General features: G+C 46.2%; 1 protein-coding gene across 23 annotated transcripts in view; it reads left to right on the top strand.

The window, feature by feature from the left end:
• Positions 1-12246, top strand: part of PPP1R12B (protein phosphatase 1 regulatory subunit 12B) — a 209199-nt gene that overhangs the window by 39927 nt on the left and 157026 nt on the right. For 22 of the 23 annotated variants that reach the window (XM_060125997.1, XM_060125971.1, XM_060126005.1 and 19 more), the window contains one exon: positions 11289-11419. In XM_060125997.1, coding sequence (XP_059981980.1) covers positions 11289-11419 — 131 coding nt within the window. Of the gene's footprint in view, positions 1-4140; positions 4160-11288; positions 11420-12246 lie in introns of those variants that run through there. The other variant, XM_060126035.1, reaches the window with a different exon arrangement.

The following is a 12246-nucleotide window of genomic DNA, read 5'->3' as shown; positions in this document are numbered from 1 at the left end:
ACACTGACCCAGCTGGGGCTTAGCTGCGGGGCCGGGGAAGCTGCGAGGTCAGGCTTCTTGGCCTTGGTTTTCCTGGGCTCGCTTGGGGATGGTGTCAGAGGGGAAGGGCAGCAGGCAGTACCCGCTGCACGTGGCAGTCACTGAGGCCTTGAGAGAAATTAGCGCTGCCTGGGAATCAGGCACAGAAAAGACTTCTAAGACTTGCTTAGAATCCCTGTTTTGGCTCAGTGGTGTCACAGTCCACGCAGGGTCCTAAGCTCCTAAAAGCCTGTGTCACCCCTTTTCACCTTTGGCGCTCTGACAGGCCACCCTGTCCCTTCCGCCTCAGGAGCGCTCCTCAGACCCATCCCTTCTCTGTCTCCACCGACAGTACGTTCCTTCAGGACTTCACCCTCCCTGGCCTCGGTTGTGGTTCCCAAGAGGTGTCTCCGTCGGGAGTTTTTCCTGCCGGCGGGTCAGGCTTCATGTTCCCACTGCAGTTCTCACTCTCGGACAGTTTTTTTTTCTTTTTCTGCGGTACGCGGGCCTCTCACTGTTGTAGCCTCTCCCGTTGCGGAGCACAGGCTCCGGACGTGCAGGCTCAGCGGCCATGGCTCACGGGCCCCGCTGCTCCACGGCATGTGGGATCTTCCCGGACCAGGGCACGAACCTGTGTCCCCTGCATCGGCAGGCGGACTCTCAACCACTGTGCCACCAGGGAAGCCCTCTCGGACAGTTTTGATGGTCTCACCCCCTGGCTTCAAAACCTCAGGCCCTCCCTGCTGCCTTCAGGATAAGGTTATAGTCTTTATAGGGGGATACGGGGCCTTCATTGCTGCCAGTCTCCCCTACCAGCCTCTCCTCCTTCCATGTCCCATTAGCCTGCAGGGTCAAGTTCAAACTCTTCAGTCTGGCAGATGGAAGCCCTGTTCAGATTTTCATGTATGCCCCGCCCCCCGACTGAGTACAAACAGGCCAAACTTCTCACCATTCCAAAAAACTTTTTTTCCTCTCCTCTGGATCTTTGTATGTCCTGTTCCCTTTCTTCTGATTCTCTTCATCTCTGCGCTTTCAGCTGGCGATGCCTCGTCCTTTATGACGCGGGTGAATAATATCCATTTGGGAGGTGCTCCCCGTCACCCCCAGACAAAGTTAGTGACATCGTACTCTGAGCTCTAACACTGTACATGTCTCTTATTTTATGTTAGAGTATACATTCCTCTTGCATGTATCATTTAAATGACTTTTTCTACCACTAAATGGTAAAGTCTTACTCATTTTTGATTCCTGCCTCTCTTCCTAAGCACTGTGTCTGGCATAGTATAGGCCTCAGTAAATGTTGTTACGTGAATGAATGAGAAGTGCTTCACGCTCAAGGGACACGTCACTAAGATAAAGTCTTAACCTGTTCTTTGGTGATGTGTCAGTGTCAGGTCTGCAACTTAAATCTGTCTTCTCAGATTTTCTGCCTGTGCTAACAGCAGACCTGATGGGCCTCTACAGCAGCGACTCTGTTACGTTTGTACAACCCGGTCTGCGGGCCCGGAGCCCCCTTGTGAGCTGTTCTTCCAGTCCTGGCTTGTCGTCCTTCCTTTCCTCTAGTCCCACCTCTCGTTTACTTCTTCTCTTTCTTACTAACAGAACCCGACTTCTGTGGCCTGTTGGCATCTATTGGAACTTACATAGAGTTTATACTATATTTGTGTTTATTTTAAATGAAGTATATAATTTTTGCCCTTTCTTGTGCTCTTAGAGACTAAACAAAAATAATAATATACTGTTAATAGTCACAGTAGCAGCTAACACTTCCATAGCATCAAACTATATACTGGGCACTAAGTGCTTTTGTGTACCTTAGCTCATCTGTGACCCATGAGGTAGGTACTGTGATTGGTACGATAATTTTGCAGATGAGGGAACGGAAGCATACAGAGACCACTTGTTTCAAGAACACAGAGCTACTGATTGGTCGTCCCAGGGTTTGCAGGCAGTCTTAATTCCATAGTCCGCACTGTAGACTACCGCACTGTACCTGGTAGGGTTGTGTGATTGCGTTCCCTGCTGCCTCTGCAGTGTAGGACCCTGCCCATGGGAAGACATGACACAGACTAATATATTAGTAGCTTTGCCTATGCAAAACTCTGGATGAAAATGCTGGGAAAATAATCACTTCTTGCTTAATGTCTTCTTTTAGGAATAAAATTTGCTGTACTGATTTATACTTTGAGAGTCTGACCTTCCTGTAATTTCTTTGTGGCTTTTACTCCTTACCCAGCTCAGGTCCCAGAATTGCCTGCCTTCCTTTTTTGAGGCTTACTTGACAGCGTGGAACATTGCCCGTGCCCTTGCTTTCAGACCATACTCTTGTGGCTTGTGAAATACTTGTTTATGGGCACAGCGTGATCTGGAGTTAAACAGAAAAATCGCTCTCCATGGGACAGCAGTTTACATGCCAACTGGCAGCAGGGTGGACCTTGGGCTGCAGTTAGGACAGGTAGCCAAGCTATGAGGGAGGTTTCTAATCTAGCCTCATGCTAATAAACAGAGTGGTAACCCAGGCACTTTAAATGGGATCTTTGTGTTTTGCATTTAGTCTAGTCAGGAGTGACCAACTCACATCAACCAGTTGGCCACATTCCTCATATGAAATTATTGCAGAGCTAGACTAATGTCATTTTACCCTGTATATGCTAAAGCAACGTCGTTTTTAGGAAGATAGTGTCAGGTATTAAAAATGTTCCAACACACACACACACACACACACACACACACACACACACACACACACACACACACACACACACACACACACACACCCCTTCCTTGTCGGTCCAGTGGTGAAGACTCCCCACACCCAATGCAGGGGGCACAGGTTCGATCCCTGGTTGGGGAGCTAAGATCCCTCCTGTCACACAGCGCAGCCAGAAAAAAAAAAAGTTCCATGGGCCAACTGGTATCTTGAGCATGGCCCATGAATACTGTTTTGGGTGCCTCTAAATTGGTAGGTAGAAAACTTAGGTGATTCCACAACTGAGTATGTGACCTTAAATAATTCATTTAACTTCTCTGGGCTAGTTTCTGCATCTGTAGAATGCGAAGTCATAATGCTTGACTGTTCCAGCTGCCACATTCCTTCCTTCCTTCTACAGCTTTGTTATAGTCTACTTTTCCCAGGGAACCTCTTTTGATCTAGTCCGTTAAGGTGAGTCATTTCATGACTTGGTAAGCCTCAGCCCTTATGTGCACAATCTGTAAGAAGATAATCTCTCCAAGGGCTTTCTTATTGCTATACAAGTGTCAGGCTGATTTAGCCATATATACTCTTTTGATCTGAGAGAAACTCATGCTTGGAATTTACCACAATTATTAGGCCTCATTTATTGTTCCTCAATATTAAGATTATCAATGAGTGACAGATAGAGATTTGGAGACTGGAACTATAAAACTTCTGTTTGAGAATAACCATGGGCTTTGAGAAGATGCAGCTTTCATTTCCTGGGCCCTTTCTTCATCTTCTTTCTTCTTCTTGACTTTTCAAAAACCTGCCTTGATGACAAAAGTTAGGTCAGCTGTATATAGCCTTTATAGTACAGAAGTTGCCAAGGTGATACCTGTAAGAGAAATTAATGGGCTTTTCTTCATTTAAATGCACGGGGAAGGTTGAGGGAAACGTTATTAGAAGCTTAGGGCTTGCGGCACTTTGAGGATGTCCTATTAGAACCCAGAATGAACATATTTTTGAAATCTGAATACGGCCAACCCTTAGACAGTATAATACTTGCTCTTAACTGAAGGAAGGTGTTCTCTGGTCCCAAATTATGAACACTTACAGTCTGGGGATAGCATGCCAGTTTATCGAGAACAAGAATCTTAGTGTACACTCCATGGAAAATTCTTTCCTTCTGATGTCTGTGTTGGCTCTCTCTCCTGAAAGGCCTCAGATCTGTGTCCAGAGCCTGCCTGACCACTGAGTACATAATCAAATATAGTTCTCACCATCTGGGAGCCAAACTGTCCATGCCAGTGGGGCTGTGAGTCTCACACAGAGCTGACAGTGGCTGGGTCACCTGCCTGTCGGAGCAGACTGCTGTTATGATTCTCACTTAAGTAGTGGTTACACTGTATCACGGTCGGAATGGAAGGTTTGACTCAAGCACTGGGTCAGGCGGTATGAACTACAGTAAGGTAAAGCCTTCTCGTGCTGATCTGCTGATGGTTGAGATTTCCAAATGTACTGACTTCTTTATCACCTTGAATCTGTTCGTCTGAATTCTTGTCACACGGTGAGGCTGCCCTGCTGGAGCAAGGGGACTTTGAGCTCAGACACGCTGTGTCCACAGTGGGCTCACCATGAATGAGTGAGTCCGCTCACTCACTGCCCCCCCCCGAGTGTCAGCTCCAGTCCTCGGCCAGAGCACCTGCAGCAGCGTGCCTAACGCAAGCACTTGGTCAGCTCTTCCAGGGCAGTTGCTCTTTGGGCTGAAAATTGATCGAAAAACCTTCTAAAACCTTCTGTTAAATGCAGCTGTATCTTAAGAAGTGGTATAATTAATTTTTTGACCAGCTTTCATCTGGCAAAGAAGGGTGACCCGCTGCTGTGCCTTTTTTTGTACCAGGGTGTGAGGACGTGGCAGGCTCTCTAGGTTCTGACTTCCTGTTCCGCGCCAGTCATATTAGTTTCCTGCGGCTTCTGTAACACATCACCAGGAACTTCGTGGCTTAAAACAACAGAAATCTATTGTCTCACAGCTCTGGAGGCCAGAAGTCTGAAATCAGGGTGTTGATGGGACCACACTGCCTCTGGAGGCTCCAGGGCAGAAACCTGTTCTTTGCCTCTCCCAGCTCCTGGTGACGGTCGGCGTTCCTTGTGGCCGCATCACTACAGTCTCTGTCCCCGTGGGCACACTGCCACCTCCTCTTCTGCCTTTGTCAGATCTCCCCCTGCCTGCCTGCCTGCCTCTTAGTTGGACACTTGTCATTGGACTTAGGGTCTCACCTCAAGACCTTAACCTCATTACACCTGCAAAGACCCCTTTTCCAAGTCAGGTCACACTCTCCAGTTCCAGGGGTTAGGACATGGACATATCTTTTTGGGGCCACTGTTCAACACACCGCATCAAAGGAACGGAGATCTGTGAACACAACAGAATGTATGGGAGGCATCAATATACAGCGTCCTCAGTGTAGCCCCAGCCCGTACTTGGATGTGCCGCATGATTTTGGTGGGATTAGTCTGGAGAGAAGCCTTTGGTGAGTCCAGATAACCGAGAATCAACAGAACGTATAGAAAATGTGACTTTCTGTGCCTTTGGGCATTCGTTCTTTGTATTCAGCAGACATCTTTTGGTGTCCTACTAGGTGCCCAGTGCTGCTCTAGGTATTTGGGATATATCAGTGAACAAATAGTCAAAGATTCCTGCCCTTGTGGAATTTACATTCTAGCTTTGCTAGCAATGACTTGAGAATTTCATATAGGTGATTCAGGGTGTTTGGCTGATAAATATTTTTGTGAACGACATTAGGCTCTTTGCTGTTATCTCCAGGCAGTTAGGGTTTTCAGCGTAAAGTTGAAATTATATAATTTTGGGAATAATACAAACTTTGAGTTATATACACTATATGTAAATTATTGTTATTGAATTATAAAAGTTTGGGATTGTAAAGGACAAAATAGTTAAAGGTATGCAGTGGGGATGTATTACGAGCATCGTCATCTCCCAGCGCTTTTGTCAGCCTGATTTGTGGAAATCAAGGCAAGCGTGGGCTGAAAAATCCAAACAAATAGGCGTCCCGCTGCCCCAAGGCCAGCGTCAGCATGTCCCCTGTGCTGGGGTGGACGGGCCTTTGTTGGGGAGACGCCGTTCTGGGCCCAGGCAGGTAGTCTGAGCAGTGTCCCGAGACACGGCAGCAAGGTCAGCGCTTGGACCGGTGGCGCTTGGTGGCGGTGACAGTTGCAGGCTATTTTGGGAACGGAGGAGGCTTTGTTTTGTAAGGCGGCCCCTGCACTCCCAGATTAGCTCTGGCACTGGTCAACCATCAGCCCTTGCTGGAGAGAGCAGTATTAGGTACAGTAGAGGGACTGTGGTACTCTTGCCCATTTTACCGCTAAAATCAAGGATTTTCCTTGGAGGTAGCTTCTCATTGCCAGGGAACTGTGACATGCTGAGTTTAGGAAGCTTTAAATTATTACCTGGCAATTTTTCTCATAGCTTTCTGGGCTAATAATTAAATAATATCTCTTTCTCTCAAGGAGCTTAGAACAAGTTGTTACTTTAGTAATATTCTGCTTGTCTTTAGGGAAGGAAAATATAAAGAAATGGACATAAGCCACAGCAGAAAGAATAGGGTTAAATGCAAAGAAGAGCTTTCCCACTGATGTCAAAAGTAACAGCAGAAAGCTGTTTAGCCTTCTTTGCCTGTTCAAGAAAAGGAAAGACCTGTGTATGGGGAAGGCTCCCGCAGCCCTGTGTGGAGGCGCAGCGCTGGGGGCCACGGCCCGGGCGCGGCCTTCGTAGGTGGCGAGTCTGCTCATCCTGCCGGCCTAGTCCTCATGAGTCAGCAGCACAGCTGCAGGCAGAGTGGGCAGAGGGCATCTAAATTTAGTCATTGTTTAGTTGAGAAGGTTTTCAGGGACTGTTTGTCTCTCCTCCATGACTTTAGTCATATTCTTTCTTCTGGAGGGGAAAAAAACAAAAACAAACAAAGAACAGAGATCGGTCACTCCAAGATATGTCATGAGAGTGACTGTCCTACAAATCTGTTGGCGGGTCTGCCGACGACGATCCTCTTTAGTTAACTGTGGACGTACTGTTTGAGTCCTATGGCTCCTGACCTTAGGAACCCGCAGGATCCTGGGCCCTGGAGGGAATTTCCTGAAGGCAGATTAACAAACAGGCTCCCGAAGCTTGCTCGTTCAAAGACGTTTGCAACCGAGCTGCCTTCCTCCCAAAGGGCGCTGGAGCTGGAGGGCAGTGGGCTTGACAACAGCAGTGCCACGCGCTCTGCCAAGGGCTCATCTCCTACACCCTCACTAAGGCCTGCGGGGTGGGCAGCATTCCCGTGCTCCAGGTGAGCCACTGGCGCTCAGGTTGTATCCTCGCTCAAGACTCTGCACGCTGGCAGGGCTGGGGCACGAGCCCAGGTCCGCCTGGCTCCAAAGCTGATGCTTCTCACGATACACTGTCCTGCACTCTGTGGAGGGTGTTGGGAATCACCTAACAGTTGTCCTGCTTTATTTTCTCTGAAATGATTCTTTGGAGATTGATGCTTTGTCAGATTACGTCGCAGATTAGGCCAGCTTTTTGTTGTTATTGTCTCGGACATCCTCACAGTGTCATGCTTATAAAAATACTGTATCAAGGCTTCAAGATTCATAGACAAAAATTATGAAACTGAAAAGGAAGAGAACTAAAGTTATGATGGGTGAAGGAGATTAAGAAAAGGAAGGGAGATACGTAAGAGGGGAGGAAAGAGAAAAGACAGGTTTTCTCCTGTTTGATACCTGGACTAGCTGGGGTTATTTTAGCCTCAGGAATTTGGATGCCATCATCTGCAAAGGGTGAAGAATCATCTTGAAAACACTGGCTTCCAAAATTCTGCCTAGTGGTGGTGTGGCCATTGGCTAAGTGTTCAGGCTGTTCTTTCAGAGCCAAATACATTTGCAGCCAAGCAAGGAGCAGTTGACCCAGCTGCTTAACACAGGTCAAGATGGCACATTTGACCTTCCTGACACAGGAGTTTATGACTACATGGGCAGAGAGAGTACTTACCCTCTAAACCACTTTCTTCTCCTTGGACTTTAGCACCTTTTTGAAAAGTGCCCTCGGACTTCCCTGGTGGTGCAGTGGTTAAGAATCTGCCTGCCAGTACAGGGGAAACGGGTTCGATCCCTGGTCCGGGAAGATCCCACATGCCGCGGAGCAACGAAGCCCGTGCACCACAACTACTGAGCCTGCGCTCTAGAGCCCACGAGCCACAACTACTGAAGCCCGGGCACCTAGAACCCGTGCTCCGCAACAAGAGAAGCCACCGCAATAAGAAGCCCACGCACCACAACGAAGAGTAGCCACCACTTGACACGACTAGCGAAAGCCCGCGCATAGCAGCGAAGACCCAACACAACCAAAAATAAATTAATTAAAAAAAAACCTTTTTTTAAATGCCCTCTTCCATCCTCACAGTTAAAGTGTTAATAGTTTTTAGTGAGGTACTCTGCAAGGGGTTGGTTAAATCTTGCCCGGTGGGATTATAGACTGGCAGACATACAGCATATGAGAGATTTAGTGATAATCATAATTATGAAATAGTTTATAATGTTATGAATAGTTATGAAATATTTTACCTGGTAAAGAAGTATAAATGGGGAAAGCTTGTCGCAATTGATCAACCTAAGAAAACATCATAGAAGAAATGTAATTTTTGGAGCTGCTTGTTGAAAAAGAGACTGTCGTGAATACTGGCTATAAAAGTCGTCTGGCCTCAAAAGATCGGATTGGAGGAATATATTATGTGACATCAAATCAAATCTAGGTTGAGATGTTTAGCTAATCTCACTAATCGTAAAAAGAGTATCAAATGGTTTGGGGGAAATGAGTGAAGATGTCATTTTGTAACCAAGGTCGCCTAATCAAATATCCTCTAGATTGCATCAACCGCTTTTCATCCATCCTTTGTTTCTAAGCGGGATTGACACGCAGTTTATCTGGAGGGGTTTCCTGAAGTCCTCTTGGTAGGATAGGTGCTCCTTAAGTGGAGTAGTTACCCTCTGAATTCTGGCCTGAATTCTTCCCACAGTAAAACCTTTTGCTGTTTAAACTGTCGCTCATTATCACCATAAAATATCCCTTGGTATATTTCACTGACGACATCAGTTCTCAAACTGTTTCATCTAAGGAATCCTGTACACGCTAAAAACTTACTCAGGACCCCAAAGAGCTTTCGTTCATAAGTATTGTTATATATTACTGAAAAATCTTGAAAATATTATTAATATTATTATTAATTCATTTAAAATAGCAATAACCCATTACATGTTCATATAAATCACATATTTTAATTGGAAAGAGCTATATACTTTCAAAAACAAAAGCAAAGTCAGAAAAGTCCGCTGACATGGTGGCGTGAGAAGAGTGGCATTGTTTTACATTTTTACAAATCTCTTAGTGTCTGCATTCAGTCTTGTGTATGATACATTGTTTTGATTAAAGTACATAAAGAACATCTGGCTTCACATGGATGTCTATTTGGAAAAGGGAGGAATATTTTAATAGTCTGTCCAGACAACTGTGGGTATTCTTCTTGGCAGTATACTGAAACGCCAGTAAGTATATAGTAGTTTCTTAAATGTTAGTTGCAGTGTGGAATCTGAAACCATGTCAGTGGACTTTTCTTACTTTGAGATATTAAAATCCGGTGGTCTAACTTGTATTTTGAATGAATCTTTTACCCATGCATGATTTTCTCACACCATGCATCTGATTATGTGGAAAATATGGGTTCATTGAGTTATGCACATCTTCCAGATGTTAATACGTTTCAGTCTATAATATCAAAAGACCACATTTGTTGATAATCCCAGTGACCGCATCAGAAAACCGAGTATTAGGAAGCTGTCAAGCTCATGGTAGTGGGTATGTTTCCCAAAATTCTGATTTTAATTGGATGGTCAAATTTTATCATTGGCAACAAATATTAGGTTTTTTTCTTTGAAGTGACGGGCTCACCTTGTTCATTTTCAAGTCTTAATCATTGTAATTTACCTGTCGGTTGCTCTTTTGAGGAAAAACAGCATCTGTGGAAAAGCTGCTCGTCGATCTTGCAACTCAGCCAGATGCGCAGGAGCTTTTTGCTTAGGGAGGGTGCTGTGCTTTGTTCCGTGGAGAAGGGCTTTATGTGTGCCTGCTGTTTTGTCACACACAGTATTACGAGCGCTTACAGTTTAGTAAAATTAATAATGTTCACTGCTTCATCAAGGTACTCTTGAGTGACACTGGCCTTTTTTGGGTTTTGTTTTGCTTGAGAGCATGTGGCCAGGAAGAGTACAGTCAGCACCCGCACCCTCTGGTGCCTCCCTTGACTTGTGCAAAGGCTCCAGGAGTTCTCCCCACCATGTCTTTGCATTGTTAGTGCAAATATCAACACAGCAGAAAAGGCAAATCATGTATTAATATCATTATAAAAATCATTTTGGGGCTTCCCTGGTGGCGCAGTGGTTGAGAGTCCGCCTGCCGATGCAGGGGACGCGGGTTCGTGCCCCGGTCCGGGAAGATCCCACATGCCGCGGAGCGGTTGGGCCCGTGAGCCACGGCCGCTGAGCCTGCGCATCTGGAGCCTGTGCCCCGCAACGGGAGAGGCCACAGCAGTGAGAGGCCCGCGTACCGGGAAAAAAAAAAAAACAAAACATTTTGATCCAGATAATTGTTTCTCAGCTAAAGCTTTAACCTTTGTTCTTTTTGAAAAGGAGGGGGTTAAGAGACAAGTTTTAGAAAGAGGACTCTCATTTGTTTCTGGTCCTGAATTGTCTCAGCTGTTTTGGATCCACCGCAGCCTTGATGATGGTCACTCTTACCGGTGTGGGCTTTTTGCCTCCTTTTACTCTGTCGATAGTCTAGATGGCCTTTGGGTCTTGGCAGGCCTCGCTGCTGTTTGTGACTGTTCCTTTTGGGCTTCTGGTAGGCCGGAAGGCTTTATGCAGAAAGCCTCTCTGCCTTCTCATTGTTGCTGTGAGTTGGGCAGCTAAGGATGCCCAGCCAATCACAACTGCAAACATACTTTGCCATATTGTCTGTGGCTATTTAGAAGATACGTGAAAAGAAAATACATTTCTTCTGTTGGAAGGATCACTGCACCCTTTCTCACCAAAGTGGGGATAGTTTAGCAACCCTAGAAGATAAACTGCAACTTCCCACTGAGAAAGTTGCATTTGATCCTATGTGACTATTTTCCTTTAAAATTCATGGGCAAATTAGTGGTTCCTAACATTCCCTCTTTTTTTTATAATGATGAAACAGCTCACCCATTTATAGTTTTAGAAGTCACTTTCCTCGTTTAACCCTAACAGCACACTAAGTAAGATTAAATATCATTATGCCTGTTTCACAGCTGAGATACTGAGGCATGGGAAGAATTCAGGGATTTGCATAAGATCACAAAGCTGAGAAGTCACGCTCTGGGCACTTGCGTCAGGATGCAAGAAATGGAAATTAGTGTTTCATCAGCGCTGCTGCATTGTCCGTGCCCAGAGCAGCGTCTGGCGTGGTGTAGAACTCAGTAAGCACTTGCTGAGTAAATGGATGGACTTTTCTTTTCAGGCTTGTATTGATGAAAATGTGGACATGGTGAAGTTTCTGGTGGAGAACGGAGCCAGTGTGAACCAGCAGGACAGCGAGGGCTGGACGCCCCTCCACGCAGCAGCGTCCTGTGGCCACCTCAACATCGCGGAGTGAGTGTCTGTGCCGGTGGGGCGCTTGTGGGACAGCCTTCGTTCCTCTTCCACTCTGAAGGATTTGAATTTCATAAATAGTAGTAATTTCTCTTTACCGCAAATTATAAAAGCAGGAAATTGAATTATTTTTAAGGAATAATTGATGCTGTGTTTTACATAGCTGCTAAATCTGTAGTTTTTTTAGTTGAAATTTTGTGTTTGCTTCTATTTTCAGGTAATTCATATTTGTTGGGATATGCAGAGGTGGCTTCTGTCTGTTGCACTGTCTGGGTTGACTTTTTTTTTTTTTTGCGGTACGCGGGCCTCTCACTGCCGTGGCCTCTCCCGTTGCGGAGCGCAGGCTCCGGACGCGCAGGCTCAGTGGCCATGGCTCACGGGCGCAGCCGCTCTGCGGCATGTGGGATCTTCCCGGACCGGGGAGACTGCGGACTCTCAACCACTGCGCCACCAGGGAAGCCCTGGGTTGACTTTTTGAGCAACTATAGCTGCACACATGTGGGCAGGCCTGGAGAATTTTTCTGGACTTTTTTGTAAACCTGTTTGATTGTTTTTTTTTAAAAAAAGCAATGCTTAATACAAATGAAGGTGGAGAATGCCTGGCTGCTGGTCACAGAATTCACGTAGGTAATAGCAGAAGAGTGAGAGACAAGCGTCCGAGCAAAGGAAGGGTGGGAGGGGCACGCACACCCCCCCACCCCCAGCCCAGCCCTCATTGAGACCAGCCTCCAGCACAGCCAGGGCCCCTCCCTGGGCAGAAGAATCCCAACCACATAGTGTCTGGGCTGGAAGGGGCACTAAGTAGATGTCTGTTGAATGAAGGAGTG

Source organism: Lagenorhynchus albirostris, chromosome 2 (genome assembly GCF_949774975.1).
Source record: "Lagenorhynchus albirostris chromosome 2, mLagAlb1.1, whole genome shotgun sequence".
NCBI lineage: Eukaryota > Metazoa > Chordata > Mammalia > Artiodactyla > Delphinidae > Lagenorhynchus > Lagenorhynchus albirostris.
The sequence above is the reverse complement of the archived record's forward strand: the minus strand, read 5'-3'. Positions and strand labels throughout refer to the sequence as shown.